The following is a 16,679-nucleotide window of genomic DNA, read 5'->3' on the forward strand; positions in this document are numbered from 1 at the left end:
AAAAAAAAATCAATTAAATATCAAACAAAGATTATTTCACTTTTCTTCATGTTGAAACAACAGCTACATGCACATTACATTTACAAAAGTGTTTCTCCTATTAGGAAATACTAAATCATACATCATCAAATATTTGATATTAAAGATAGGTGATTAAAATAACAAAGTTATCTGCTTCTTATAAAAAATCACTTTATATATAAAAAAACCCAGAAACGTGCAGATCTTCTGATCTTTCGATTCTCACCACCGACGGCAATTTTTTTTCCGTTTATTTTTTTTTTTTAATATATCATGCAAACATGCATATTCAAACTATTCACAAAATCTTGTGAGGGCTACATGGACATGTAGCTATTACTACAAAATAAATAATTATATATCTGAGGATTTACATCGGACACACGGTCAGTATCTTACAGTAGGCCAAGGACGTACATGTATCGTTGAATAGGCCGACACGAAAAGACGAGATGATTCCTGTCTCCTCAACATTAAAACAAATAATTTATTTCATCCAGGCAAATAATAATTTGAAAAATCCATATACCGCCTGCAAGGAGACGTCCTAGGCCTATCGCTACCCACAATGCACTCGATCGTGGTCTTATACATATGTATTATGTAACTTTTCAGCGATAATTTGATCCAGATATATCTATCTTCGACAGTTATGTTTAAAAATATGAATATGTGGAAGGAACGTGTGTACAAGATAAAAACAATTCATCTCAACTGCTATTCCGGGACCGTGAAATGTAATATTGGTTACCTCAGTCTAAGCACAGGGGCGCGCAAATTATTCATCATGTAAAATAATTGCTATGTACGTCATGTCACCATGACTGAAAATTGCTAAAAATTAATTATATATTATGTAAATACCGGTTAGCTTGGAAAAAATATGATAATAATAAAATAATAATTAAATTTTTAACATATATAGCTCCACTTTATACAATATGATAAAACGGATGCAAAGTAAATTGATCCATAGAACGGCATTTATTACCAATGCATCAAATAGGTTTACTGTTTATTTCAATATTATTCACGCTGGTTGTGCAGGATTTATGCAGTAAATGGCTAGCTAATAATTAGAAAAAGAGTTCTTTGTGTCCATCATTGCTGCTACAATAGAAGGTTTAAGTACCTGTTTCTGTGCTGGATTGCGGATATATTGCACTGTCTAGATTTTGCCGTCGGTTTTGGCATCCCCGTGACGGGGTGTTATTAGTGCAAACGTGTCTATATCCTATGTGTGTCAAACATGGCAGGGATTTATTTTGGGCCATTGGGGGTGTATTTTTAGCCGTTATTACAATAAGATATTAGTGTCAACTATGAGATGTATCATATCGTTCTGCAGCTTGGCAGATTCCTCTTAGTTATGGCAACAAGTACAACGATGAAGAAAACCCCACTGACAGGTGTTTCGCTACTGGTAAATAAAGCTTTTGTAAGCTTTACGAACCGTGGTTTTGAACGATTTAGACAGCCGTTAAAGTTCATTCCGAAGCAAAAAATCCTTTTTAAAGGCTTTTTCTAGTTGCTGATAGTGTTCTCTGTGCAAATGACTGAAAAGACACTTTAACGCATTGTTTGTATCAATTAGCCTCGGTCAGTCTTAGAAACGAGCGAAATCGTGGTAGCCGAAGTTTTTGAAGAAGTTATTAGTGTTTGTAAACAAGAGAAAAGTGGAATGCTACACCCCAGTATAGACTTAGTTTGTCCAGATGTGCCAGTGCACTCGCTAGTGCTGAACCCTACACGTGAATTGTGAGAGTAGATGGTTTTCACATTCCTTCCATGACCTCCTGCCCGGCTTTGGAGAGTTAATTGATCGCGGTGTATTAGAATTGTTTAAACTATAATGTCAAAGATGATAGGCATTCCGCGGGCAGCTGCCATCAGGAAACTTCTCACTGTAGCTCAGTATTATATATAGTTAACGGGCTAAGCAGCCTTTTCAGTATTGAACGTGCATAGTGTGTTACACGTGTGTGCATGCATGGTACGCCAGATTGGCAAGGATTTGACTAAAGAATTTGACGAAGTTAAAGCCAAAACGATAAAGCGATCAGTTTCAGTGACACAGAATGGCAGCAATCTATTATCTCTGCAGAGAGCGAGAAAGGAAATTTTATTATTTTATGGAATTACTCAGATAGCTGCTGATGAAAAGGAAAACACTTAATTTTGCTGAATTCACTTCCAGGTTCATTTAAGTGCGCTTCCGATAAGGGCGTTTATTACCGAAGAATGGGACAAAAAGTTGGTAAAAAAGGTGTGGAGAAAGGATTAGTGCATTACAAGGAACAGCGGTTCGAGGAGGCTGCTATAGAATTCCTTAACGTTCTGAAAAGGACGCACAAAGCAGAAGAAAAATCACCAGACAAATTTGTTATATACGGATATCTTTGTACAATTTATTACGATACCGGGAAGTATCGAGATATTTTACGATATGCTGATCATCAAATAGATATAGCCAATAGCTTAAAAGATTCTGGCATGAAAGCCGAAGCATTCTTTAATCTCGCCCGTGGTAACGAACGACTTTCACTTTTTGATAAAGCTGTTTTGTTTTGTAAAGAGAGTATAACAATTAATACTAAGCGTTCTAAGATCCTTGGTTACTCGCATTTATGTCTTGGAAACGCTTATTTTGGACTGAGTGATTTTTGTAATTGCTGTAAGAACATTGACCTAAGTCTGGCGATTGCGCGACAGACTAAAGACAAAAGACTTGATATACTGGCAAATGTTAGCTTCGGAATAGTATTTACAACCTTGAGGGACTATGACACTGCATTATATTACTTTGAGCGTGCACTGGACACTTTACACGGACAAAGTGATACAGACAATTTGGACCAATACCAGCGCCTTTTGGAGGTGTGTTTGGCTGTCCCCTACTTCCGCAAGGGGAGACAAAACGATGCCATGGAGTCCTGTGAGGTAATCGTTGTTTAATTTTTTTATATTGATTCTATGTTGCGTGATTTTTTGTTTAAAATCACCAATAATATGAAAAAGTAACTGTCGTTTTCTTCCCCTGTAGTCTCAAATATCATTAAAATTTGACATCAAAAGATGGAAACTGTCTACTCTTTATATTCCATTTAAGTAATACTTTCATCGAAAAACAAATGTATTTCAGTCTTACTAGTTTTATAACGTAACTTATTCAATATGAAATCTTCACATATCGCTTTCAAAACAAATATCAACCCAAAATCATTATAGTGATTGAGTCAAATGTATTTATATTATTTATGTATTAACGTTGCAAACTCTATTACATAAACGTACAGTGAATACAAACGTTTAATAATCAAAGCCATCAATGAATGAATTATCAAGAGACGGTGGCTATAGACTTACATTTGATCAGAATATATTTCAAAATTGGATATAGAATTGGGATTTCCTCCTACCATATTAAAATAAAAACAAACAGAAATGAGTGTTAAACCATTCCAGATTTTAAATACGTAATACAGATGTATAAGCCCTCATTTTAGAAGGTTTTACGTTTACGTATCACTAGATTTATGGCTTTATATATCTATATCTAAATGCTATCCCTTGTCTATAGTATCATATCACTATGCTGAATACTAAACAGACATGCCAAACGTTTAACAATCCCTGCGATAGACTATCACACAAGCCCGTGTTTATCTGTCCGGTTCACGACAGTTATCGCTACTACAGGATACAGATACCTCTCCGCACTAGAACAAGGAGCTCGAGCAGTATTGCTTTTGTCATTTCTTAACAATAAATCTCCATGAATAAACAGATCGTCCAAGAAAGTTATGAAAACCGTGAAATGCTTTGAAAATTACTCATACAGTGCAAATCCCACACTTATAACTCTCACAGTAAGATTTCGGTCAATTTTAGTTCATATATTTAATACGACTGAGTGACACTTGAGTTAAAACAACATAAAATGTAATAATGATTAGAAATAGGACCACATTTGAAGATTTTACTAATAATTATTCATAATCCAATATGCACGTACAATGCTTATTAGTTGACAAATGCAAGTAAAGAATATGAAAAAGTGTAGGTAGACATCGTGATTTGATTGGAAATTATTCCCATTCCAATCGGGAAAATATTCCTATACCAATCGGGGATCCATCATGACACGTCTGATGGTAATACGGTCATCGTCCGACGACGTTACACGCTTTTTGTAGGTTTGTATTGCAGATAAATCTTCCGAAACACATGGATATCAGTAACGAATCTTTATAAATACTCGTCTTTAAATTAACATTAAGAAATGATCTAGATTTCATTGTTTCTGTTAAAAATTATGCTCAACCGAAAAATGACCAGAACTTGTCATTTGTTTGTATATATCGTGATGTCATCCGATCATGTAATACTGTTTCAGAAATAATAACTTATTGTTGTCATTTTCAGAACCTTGACTTTTATTTTCATTCTGACGTCATCCTGATTTTACCTATATATGTCAATATTTGACCGAATCACCGCTATCATCGATACAAAGCTGTAAATGGACTTACGAGAACCATTTTCACGAATATTCTATTCTCATTTTTTTTGTTTAATTCTGCTTTTTTCGCACTCATTTCAAGTTGGGAATGCTTGTGGTATCTAGTTTTATTTTGTGTATGGGTACCGTCTTCTCTCCAGAAAACTTTCGATTTGCGGGGTTTAAATACCGTCTACTATTGCTTGGGTTGAAATGTTTGGCATAACAGACACTCTTATTCCAAAAAATGTTTGATCCATATATCTAACATTATATGATATCATGCTAGTATTAGAATCATGAATAGAAAAAGGATATATATATAAAGTTTACATATTCTCGTTTTACACATTTTTTTGTAAAGTTAAAGTGTTACATAATTGCACATGACTTGAATGACAACATAAACAAAATACAGAAATTCTCATGACTGAAAACTGCACATGTGTGGAGGGGGAGTATGATATATAAACGTTTCGGAGCCTCCTGCTGTTACTTGTAATCAATGCCCTCTTCCTTATCAGGAATATCTCACGTTTACTTAGAGAATTCCACCAATGTTTATTTGACCTACATTCAAAATTTGAAATACATGTGGAGCAGATGTGTATTTTATGTTTTATTTTAAGTCATTCATACATTTAGGAGGGCTGAATTAGGAGAAACAGCCAAGGACCCTAGCTAGATGCGAAGTAGAAGTGTCTTCGGGAAGAAAGTACAAGTAGAATATGTATAAACATTTAGAAAATATAATTCCGTTTAAAGGGTTGGTCTCGATGTTGTTCCTAAACCTACAGGTAGAGTTTGATTAATATTGTAACTGACGTAAAAATAACAAAAAGAAAACAATGCAGAGGTAGTTCAACAACATCCTAATCAAATCCTAAAATGTACAAACAAAACACCTGCATACAAAAAGAAAAAAAGAAATAATCCCACCAAAATAAACCTAATAATGACAATTTATCATAACATATATAAATATATAGTCATACACATTTTTACAAGACTTCGTAAAACAATCATGAGAATAAGACGTAGTGCAGGATTCTGATATTCTGCTAGTTTTCAGACCCTAGACGAGTTAGAGGTCTACCTGAGATCCTGATATTTACCGATGAATGGCGGCGGATTTCTCCGATAGCTAGCGAAGGTAGTATGTGTATAGTACAATAATAGTGCCTATTGCGAATTGTATTCCATGATAATTTGCAAATTAACCATTTCGCTTGAATTTCAAACATATTTCCTCATTCTAAAGGATTCTTCTAGTCGTTGAAAACCTGCTGAAACTTTCTTTGTGGAGTGTCTACTTCTACGTATTATATATGACTTTTACTAAACCTCTCTTTTAGATAAGGCTAAGGAAGTACGAGCTCCTCAGTTCGTTTTTATACTAGAGAAATTGAAGTTTTTCTCGAAAAATAGATTCAAGATCTCAAGAAGATCATTCTTACTATTTTAGTAATTCCTATTTAATGCACCAGTATATTTATCATCGACAGCCATATATCGAACTTCACGAAAATGCAGATTAAATTGAATTCCCACAATATAAAGGTCGCTATTATGAAGTTTAGGACCACTTCTCGAGGGTCTACTAGCTGAAATCCTCAAATTTCTGGCTGTTCACACTACCGATTTCTTACAACCATTGAAGAGAAGCCGTGTCAAGATATCACTTCATTATACTGTATAGAAGCCTATGTTCGTGGGTCAATATTTTTGGAGTTTGAATTAAAAACAATAAAATCAAATTTAAGCATTTCAAGTTTTAATGAATTCGGCTTTATTGGTATGCTGTATACGAGTTTTCACAGATCATTTTCACGAGCATAGAAATGTCCCGCGAAATCGCGAAATTATCGTCCCGTCAAAAATGACGGACTCTACTATATAATATAATCATTTTAGTACCGATATTACAGCTACTAGTAAGCATTACACGATTAGTTGTTACATCTTGTGCGTTTCTGCGGTTAGTTAGCTACAGTTTAGATTGGAATAAAATTCAAAGGGAGTAACTAACTTCCTAAATAAAAAAAACATCGTTGTGAGTGCATCATTAAAATACTAGTGATGCCAGAATTTGAGCAGCAATAACGCAAGAATACATTTCTGAACACTCTTTATTAAACCGTTCTGGGTATGGTATGTAGAGTGTGACGTAACCATACATTCTCAGGTGTCGGATCCCGAACGAGCATATGAGCGTGAGTGATGAAGGCCATTACCAGGCTAAAGGCCACGCCCTGTCTAAAGCCATAGGTCTTTACGCGTGAAATTGCACGTAACGTATTCTTCTTATGTTGGTTCTTGTTAAAAAAGGGTGCTCGAGATAATGATCTTGGTGAAAGCTGGAGTCGAGAGCACAGAGGATACTGTAAAAGTAGAATCACATATGTCAGTTTAAGATCGTTCATCACTATTATGTGTGGACTAAGAAACATTCCTGGAATTTATTTTCATTTTATCAAAATGATAAGAATAATGGATACCCACTACATAAATTTACTTATGTAAGCCCTTTTACCCTCGACGTTCCAAGTGAATGGTTCGAAGCAAATACTATAACACATTACAACGATTAATTGGGATTTTCTCTATTTTATAGTTTAAATGTCAGACTATCTAAATTTTAAGCTTATAAATGTACGAAATCTTTTGAAATCCCGAATATTAACGATGTGATGCAGATACGTACCCAAACATATGCTAACATATATTCTAGAAGTGCACCTTTCGCCTTTGACATCAATAAGCATACTTTATGGTTATGTCAATGCCTATCTATATGAAATCTATTTTGTACGTTACGAGATCTGACAGTAGAACGAATGTACTGTATCGTTGATTTATATATATAAGAACGCTTCTTTTGTGATGCGGGATGACGCGCCCTAACACGAAATGCCAGCGTGGTAATAGGGCAGTGTGGTATGACTCGGCGCTAAGAATAGTTTGCTATAATCAGAAACACCTCTTAAATAACGGAGATAAGTACACTTCACACGAGTGGAAATCTTTAATTTACAAAAGTTACCAATTTTCTTATTATTTCTATTATCTAGGTTTCTTACACAATAATTTGGAAAGGCTTATGATACAAAGCTTATAATTCTGAACAAATAACACTGCATATGTAACGACATTGATGTAGCAGTGCTAAAAACATTCTAATTAGCCGCCATAACAATTTGATTCCATTTTCATAGAATTTATGATATTGTAATATTTACCTTACACTCATGTTCTTTTTGCAATGTGCCAAGGTCATTAGATGCCATCAGAGAATGATAATGCATTTTAATTCAGAGTATGAAATAAAACATTTAATATTTCAATAGGATTTATAAGATAGTAGCAATGTAATCAAATATAATACTTTTTTTAATTATATGGCAATACTTTACCTCATTATAATCGACATACAACTACCTTAAACTACACTGACGCTCTTAGACATACATATTAGTTAATATTGGACCATGTTGGGGTAATAGATAACGGAGATGGTGGGGGAGGATGAGACTGGACGAATGTCAATTGTTGAGTTGATTACTATTTTCAGAGGATATCTAGGGTACACGAAATCGCAATAAAATATGAACCCTAAGAAAACATATTACTCATTCGGTATGTTAGATTTTATGGAATATTGTCCTGTATATAATAGATCATGGTCATACAATTTGTTACAAATCATAATTTTAAAATATTTTTCTTTTGTTTCTGTTTTGTTATCTTACTGCTTTTTTAATTCATAAACATCTAGGTATTCCGTGCGATAGTTACCACCCTCATTTGTCATTTCTAGAGCCGTAAAGTATTGTTCATTTTTGATCTAAGTTATTATTAACAGTAATGATATTATACTTGACTATCAATGTCTAAGAAGACTTCTGATAGAAATTAAAATGGTTTATTTGAAATTATGCGGTTTTTTGTTTTCAATGTAATTGTTGTCCAATCCTATCAAACTCTGTAAAGTTTCAATGATTCATTTTCGCAGTAACTCAATAAATCCATTGTGGATACTTTAAATTATGATTTGCTGAAAAAGTCGATGTACAAGAATAAATGACAAAGATACCAAATAGAAGGCAAATTATAATTATCGTAACCTCCGTGATAAACGGTTTATAAAATAATCTAAAGGCCCCGTGTTGATCACGAGAATTGCCGTCGATGATAAAACCTAGAAACGTTTGATTGTGTCGTAGAGTGCCAGAATTGATATATTCACACCCTCGCGCCAGGCATTCCCGAGGTATCACATCAAATAAACTGATATTTGGATCATGACAACCCTGATGTTATGTAATGTTATATGTATAGCACACCCTTTGTATAAACCAGTAACATCAGGGAAAGTCCATACTATATCTTGCCAGAAATACAGCTAGTGAACAACTGCAAATTGAATGATACAAACACTCGTTATATAATATGCTTTCAATATGCCAGATTGGTATAAGAAATCCATAGTCAGACTATATTTTCCTAATGCTTGATTAACAAACCAACGTCTTATCACAAAATTGATACGGACATTTTGATACACTGGAGTCTGAGACGTGCTTAAGGACGACAAATTCACTGTATAAAGTTTATTTTGAGTAGCCTTGTGTAAGTCTCAATATGCTTTCGGAAAGGTACTTTTGTAATACCATTCGAGATTGCATAAGATACACAATTCTGGTACATTTTAGTTCTTTTATTTTCTTCCAAAAACTGATGAATTATTTTTGATGCAGCACGATAATGTGGTACCTCTTTTTATATCTGCTAATGAAGAGATATGCAAACCGAAAACAAAATTTGATAACATCAGTTTTCCATAAATCAATGAAGTAAATGTAAAGACGTGTAATAATGACCTACGTCTGTTTCTGTTAATATTTTATCACGTTTCAGCGTATTACACATAAATACACATTGTATTTGCTATCAGTGATTTCTCTCAAACAATTACATGTCATTTATAATTATACTCCCAAATTATACATTGTAATTCATATGCTTTCAAAGTCATCATTAATGACGTTTACGTATTTACAAGCATGCATTCATTTCTTCGTCTATATGTATTTGATTGATTAAGAATATAAATTACTCCAAAGAAAATAAACGTGAAGGGAAATCCGTTTAACAGTTTTGAACAAAATATGTCTCGTCACGTTACGTAACGTAACTGACATTAATGTGGCCATACTTCCTGACTGTTGTAGTGCACTCTTTAGCCTGGCTGTTTTATCTTACAGGACGCCTTAAAGATGGCCATGCAGTATAAGGATCGGCCAGTTCAAGCCAAGTGTCTATTAACATTCGCCGAGATACACAGAACGCGGAAGGATACGGAGGTAAAAAAATCCCAACTGGTAAACATCACAAGCGGAGTAATCTAAACAATTTATATCTAAAGTAGTCACAACCATCGGGAGGAGTTCAACTAGGGTAATCCTAAATCTATTTAAACATGTAGTATGTTTATAAACGTACATATTCTTCAAAATCAAACAAGTCTATTTTTAACTTTCCATCCATAGAACCACTTTACGTAAAATAAATAGACCTTAATAGATTTAGCCAAGAGAAATAACTTACATATCGCGTCCCTTGCCAGCGCATACATCATCGATGTATCTATAAGCTTCTCACAGAGTATTGGGCGGGGGACGACTTATCTAAGTCTTAATGAAAGAACGGTTTTATCATCCATGCTATCATTAATTGCGCCAAGGAGCGGTTCAGATATTAAAAGGCTATGTAACGTGTGAAACAAACTGGTGGGAAAATTGCTCTATCTAGACAGGGAGGTCGTTGCTTTTGATGTCTTTTAGTGTAGAAAAATGTAAATCTATCGTATGCTCTCTCCTTCTTTCGCCAATTTTCTTGGAATGTTTTGTAATTACTTCTGGAATTCCATACCCAGTCTTGAGGTCGGTCAGCTAGTCTTTACTTTTCCTTATCGTTAAGTGAAAAAGGATACAATTTATTTTGAAAAGGAGGAAATCCTCTGAATATAATTAAATCAAAATCGGCCAAAAGAATTCTTTACAAAAAAGAGAGGTATATGCTAATAAAGAAAATGTTTGGATCTTGTAGTGTAGCAAAAACTGTTTTGTATAAGGTTTTGAAAAATATCTAGTCGGTCGTTTTAAAGCGGTTAATTTAATTTTCAAACAGTATTGTGAAATTTCTGCAATTAGAGAGAGAAATGCTATTATAACGAAAAACGAGTCTTAGAACAAGGTTCATAGATAATAATTAAAAAAGAAAATCTGCGAATGTCCCGATACCGATCAATAACGCATCATAATACCATCCTAACTTTGGGTATTTTTTCCAGCGAGCCAACCCTCGTTATGAGTCGGCGTATTCGATTTACACGGAGATTGGTGATAGATATGGTCAAATGGAGTCCTTATGTGGAATGGCCAAGTCCACCATGCTATCTGGTGACACGCAACAGGTCAGTCAAATGTCATAGTTCAACAGGTCAAGGTTACTCAATATCAAACATTGGTTATCTTAATTATTGCCATCTAGTTAATCACTTGCAAGTACTCGACTTTGACCCTGAAACGGTGCGCTTAATCTCTTTTCTGAACACACCGTACAGATTATTTCCCCATTGACCTTGTTAGATCCAAATTCGGTTTGGATTGAGGTTTTTGTTGATGGTTTGCATTCTATAATATATGAAGAATGTAGCATAGCAAACAAAAAAGACAATGTAGAGACACATGTTGAGTCTTCATATAATCGTTTCATCCAAAACACCTTCTTGTACATCATTTGCAATATTATTTCAAAGTAAGAATGGTTAATATTCCAAAATGAATGAAGAAATAAAATCAAAAGCGATTCAAGTCATGAACAACAAATATAGATGGAAATAAACTGTTTTGTTAGTTGCTTTGGAATTAGCGAACTTAGTATAAATATACTATGGAAGCAGATATTTGGCCAAAAAACTAATTATTTTAATCTTTGCATTTATATAGCCTACATGTAACTCCTTATCTGACCCTAATGACGCACGACATCGTAACATTAGTACAAGGTTATTACATCATCATTGATCTGAACCAGGAATACGTCATTTTATATTTGGCATACCTTTTCATTCAGGTTAAACATAGATTTGATTGACGCCAAACACAGCCTCGTTCGTACGATTTGAGTATACTCTCCAAATACAGTCACCGCTGTTTATCAGTACCACCATATATTGGATACTAAGGATTGCTATATTGGTGCATATCCCGTTATTATGTTGTGATTGGTTATAACTGATCAAAACGTTCAATAGGTGTTTATTCGTATAGCATTATATACATGTACTTCTGTTGAGATTACGGTGGCCAAGTGGTTGAGATAGTTGATTCTACCATTTGCTCTCTACTCCTGGGCCGGGATGAACAAATGAAGTCATCAGCCATTTGTCCGCCACATGTTTAGACATCGGTGGCCACGAGTTACCACTAGTCCTACCATCTTGGTCAAGGGTTCAAGGCTCGGATGTGGCTGCCAATTGTTAGTGACCGTAGTTCGGAAGTTTCTTTCATAAAACGCCTAGACCTTCCCTCCACTCAATAGCCTGGCACGTCCAAAAAGTCATACCAGAATATAATGTATAAATGTTTTTCATATCGTTTGTTTATATGTATCCTTACTTATTGACATACTGAAGAATTGTTGTATGATATTACAAAAAAGTACATAATGTATAGATGCAAACGACCTATATTGACCAATACATCAGCAAATGAATTCTTAAAGTAAGTTAATGCTGCATAGTGTTAGCTCCAACGATGTTCTTGAATAGCATGAACTTGGCGTCCAATATCGTGCCATGGTCAGTAGGTGCGTCATATCATTTACTTGAATTGATTGATAGGTCTTACGTCGATGGTATTTAAAAGTTAATAGAATGAATTGGTTTTATCTGACCAGGCCTTGGAACTGTACCAGCGAGCTTTGGACCTATCAGAGTCTATTGGGAATAAGGTAAGGACACAAATCGCCAGAGATTAGTACTAATTGAAAATCAATTCAACAGGTGACCCGGGGTATAGAATTATTATTCACACTCTCTTCGTCCACTAAGATAACATGACTGTGAATGTCGCTATTTACTTTAGTCTAAGATTAACTAATATTTCAACCGCCTTTCACATATATGTGACATTATCAAAAGATTAAATAATGTTTCATCTCATTTATCAAGCAAATGTTCAAATGAATGACGTGATTGCAACTCATTGATAAGTATACATCGTATCGTAGAGTATTTAGTTTGAAAATTTTATCAAATATTTGGGTTTTAAGTTTCTACTCTGTACCCATTTTGTGTGATTTAAATGCATTGCGTACACTAATTACAGTTTCTATAATTATGGGAGTCATATGTGTTGCCTAAGTAACAAAGATAATACTTTTTAAATAGAGAGTATCTTGCATATTTCATACCCCCATGCCTTCCGATTGTCTGGTTATAAAGAACAAAAAGGTTTGGATATTAATAAGCCTAATCTAAAAGAATTTCACGAATCTTTGGTTGTCATTTTACAAAACCGTCTGAACTTAATTTTCTGACGGAAATACTTTTCATATATTCTGAACAACAAATGTCCATCATGGAGCATGCTTAGATTAATCTCTGGTGCATGTATTTATGACCTGAATCTGCGAAATCTATATATAAAGTTCCTTGAACTATTTGTTATCTTTGTCGAGTTGGGTTGAAGTTAAACGGATTTTTTTTACAGTTTTGGAAACAGATTAAACATTAAACTACACATTGATTTTCATTAATGTTTCAAAACGATACCATGTCGTCAGCGTTGTTTAGGCTTAAAAATACTTTATTCCGCTTCATATCTCTTTTGCCAATTCTACGATCACTCCATCCATGACAGATATAATTGTAACAGTTTTGTGTTCAATTCTGCTTATATTGGAATTGAACAAGTTCGTTTTAGACACGGTGTACATTGTAGATAATTACATACTTAGTTTAAAACATTCTGTGTATATGTTGCAGTTTGGGACCATGCAATGTAGCGTAGCACTAGCCAATATCTACAGTGAAGAGGGTAATGCCGCTCTAGCTGACACGTACCACAGCGCCACAAGGACACTAGCGGAGAATATGGAACTATTCTGTGGTGTTTGTGGCGAGATGATGGGCCAAATACCCGAAGAGTTATATCCCTTGCCGTGTGGTCATTTAATCCATAACAGGTAAGCATGTGATATACAGTAATGATGAATAGATAGTTGTACAAATGAAATGCACAATCAGATCTACGTTACTGTCAATTATGAAACTTTGTCTTTATGAATTTTAATTTTGCTTCAGGTGTGGGCCCCACCTGGCGCGCTATACCTGGGGAAGGAAAGGCACTCGGCGACCTTGTCCGTCATGTCGTGTCAAATCATCGGGGAATCCTATACTGGAGCTGTAGGGGATCAAAGGGAAGGCTTGTAATAACATGGAAGTAAATTTTATTACATTATCTTGTGTTATCGAACACAAGGTGCAATAAGTGTTATATATTTAATGTGTTGAATTTACGTAGACAAAAAAGGCATCTTTAAAGAAAACATTTTAAGATATAGATATACTAACACTACCTGTGTCTAAGATTGAAATTAATTCGTTTAAGTACTGTTTTGTATTAATAGTCAATGTGTCTTGTAACATTGCAGACATATATAAAAATACAATGGAAGAATATAATTAAGGAAGTTGGCTAAAATGTTAGTACCCTGTCAATTCTTTAAGTTGTTTTCTTTTTCAATAGCAGATATATACTGACAAAATGATCAAGCTTGTTGTATATAGCAGTTTAAGTGTATATTAACTATGTCGCTACAGCAAAATTCTTCACAAATTCTTCACATAGAACATGGTGTGCACAAAATGCAAAACGGGACCAAAAGGAGCATACACAAATATATATCCTTTAGCCAATTAAAGTTAATGCATGTATTTATCATTCATTTAGGTTTTTAACAGTAAGTTTTGTATATTGGCAAACTGTGTTCTGTAGTTTGATTTCATATTTGTATAAAGTGTTTTTTTTTTCTTAAAAAAAAGACAATTGAAGTCTAAGATATTTGTTTTTCCCATACTTCACACGGATATCTCGCATTTGCTAGGGAAAAGATAACTCTATCTTACACAGGGGGGTGTAAGACAGCTCACACGCGCTAGACAATAACGTGACGTCATCAATACATGCGGCGTAATTGCGCCGCGCATTGTAGATGACGTCATCAATTTTGACGCATAACGACGTTCTCTGCGATAATGGCGCGATGAAAAAAATGGAAACCAAGTGGAATCTCATCATTTTTTCTACTAAGTATGGGAGAAAAAGAATCAAACATGGGTCTGTGAAGTAGACAGGTATATCTCAACCTTCTTAAAAGATTTTTCGGGTTGACCTGCCAAAATCTTTCACTCGGGTTGAGATATCCCTGTCCACTTCTCAGACCCATGTAAGATTCTATTATTCTCGCACCTCGGACATTGAAATCTCACATGATACCCGGTGCTAGATTTTTCTATCTCGTCCGATCTGTCTGGTACCTTTACGTGATGTTCGGCGGAATTTTACGCCATTCATGTAAGAGTTTGCGCATGTGACGTCATACTCTCGAATCGGTGACGTCACAGCCGTCGGATAATCAATATTATTTTTTAATTATGAAAACAGTATGTACCGATTGATCATCCTTTTTCTTTAAGAATGACTGAAATCGAAACGCAGAAGAAATGGTTAATTGGCTTTAAACCAGGAGGCTCAAGACGGGATACTTTTACACTCTGAACGCGCATATAGATGGGTTTCATTATATCTTAGAGGCGCAAGAAAAAAAAATCTATTACCTTTAGGTGATCGAGATCGGGTTATCTCAGTCTCGGGCTAAGATTTTGTAACATCTAAACCTCGGCTAACGCCTCGGTTGGGATTATGTTACAAAATCTTAGCCCTCGACTGAGATAACCCGATCTCGATCACATGCAGGTAACGGATTTTATTATTGTCCCATACTTCACAGGAATATCCTGTGGTTGCTAGGGAAAGGATATCTCTATCTTACACAGGGATGTGTAAGACAGCTCACACGCGCTAGACAACAACGTGACGTCATCAATACATGCGACGTAACTGCGGCGCGCATTGTAGATGACGTCATCAATTTTGACGCATAATGACGTTCCTGCGATAATGGCTCGATGAAAAAGCTGGAAACCAAGTAAAAATTTCATCATTTTTTCTACTAAGTATGGGAGAAAAAGAATTAAACACGGGTCTGTGAAGTGGACAGGGAAATATCTCAACCCTCGTGAAAGATTTTGGCCGTCAACCCTAAACCGCAGGTTGACGGCAAAATTCTTTCACGAGGGTTGAGATATACCTGTACACTTCACATACAAATGTAAGATTCTATTTATCAACATTTCGCTGAAGGTACATTAAATAATTGAAAACTGTGATAAGATCATGCAATAGAATTACAAAAAACCGACTTTCACCCCAATCCGGGAATTTTTATAATTATACGAAGGACCAACGCATGATATTGCATTACCTCACTCATTTGTACACAAAGTACTAACTATAGGTAGTAAATATAAAAATCACATCCAGTTTTATCTCATCAAACAAACATTGGGTTGTCAAATGAGTTTTGTATACGAATTTATATATACATGAATGTTGTAAATCATCGATATAAAAAAATGTTAATAAGAAAGACAATAGCTACATGTATATATAGATAACAAATTATTATGTAAAACATTCCACCCAGATGATTCTAGCTTTTCCTACATTTGTCGTTGGTTGTCTTTTATTCCCAGATTTATTGTCAAAACTAATGGTTGTAAATTGTATATTATCCATGCACTCTTACATTGATCAAAAGAGTGCATATTGTAGCTATATTTAACTAATATGAACATATATATTTCATTTATAACATAATGAAATAAAGATATTTTATGTTCGAAGTTTTTTTGTATTTATTTTGTTTAATTTCTTATCAATTTGACTGGGTTATTTTAAATATGAAAATATGTTTGATTAGAAAACATTCACCTTAATCATAAATCCTGAAGGTAAGATACATGAAG

General features: G+C 34.6%; 1 protein-coding gene across 1 annotated transcript; it reads left to right on the top strand.

The window, feature by feature from the left end:
- Positions 1 to 1,889: 1,889 nt before the first annotated feature.
- LOC138333693 (43 kDa receptor-associated protein of the synapse-like) lies at positions 1,890 to 16,557 on the top strand. The gene is made up of 6 exons (XM_069282237.1): positions 1,890 to 2,961; positions 9,787 to 9,885; positions 10,875 to 10,997; positions 12,485 to 12,538; positions 13,575 to 13,774; positions 13,893 to 16,557. The coding sequence occupies exons 1-6, from the start codon at positions 2,263 to 2,265 to the stop codon at positions 13,996 to 13,998; spliced, it is 1,281 nt and encodes a 426-aa protein (XP_069138338.1). The 5' UTR covers positions 1,890 to 2,262; the 3' UTR covers positions 13,999 to 16,557.
- The last annotated feature ends 122 nt before the right edge of the window (positions 16,558 to 16,679 follow it).

This window comes from Argopecten irradians, chromosome 1 (assembly GCF_041381155.1).
Source record: "Argopecten irradians isolate NY chromosome 1, Ai_NY, whole genome shotgun sequence".
Classification (NCBI taxonomy): Eukaryota; Metazoa; Mollusca; class Bivalvia; order Pectinida; family Pectinidae; genus Argopecten; species Argopecten irradians.

Coding starts and splice junctions, on each gene's coding strand:
- LOC138333693 (XM_069282237.1), top strand. CDS start 2,263: ATGGGACAAAAAGTTGGTAAAAAAGGTGTGGAGAAAGGATTAGTGCAT. Junction 12,539..13,574: donor CAGAGTCTATTGGGAATAAG/GTAAGGACACAA, acceptor TATATGTTGCAG/TTTGGGACCATGCAATGTAG. Junction 13,775..13,892: donor GGTCATTTAATCCATAACAG/GTAAGCATGTGA, acceptor ATTTTGCTTCAG/GTGTGGGCCCCACCTGGCGC.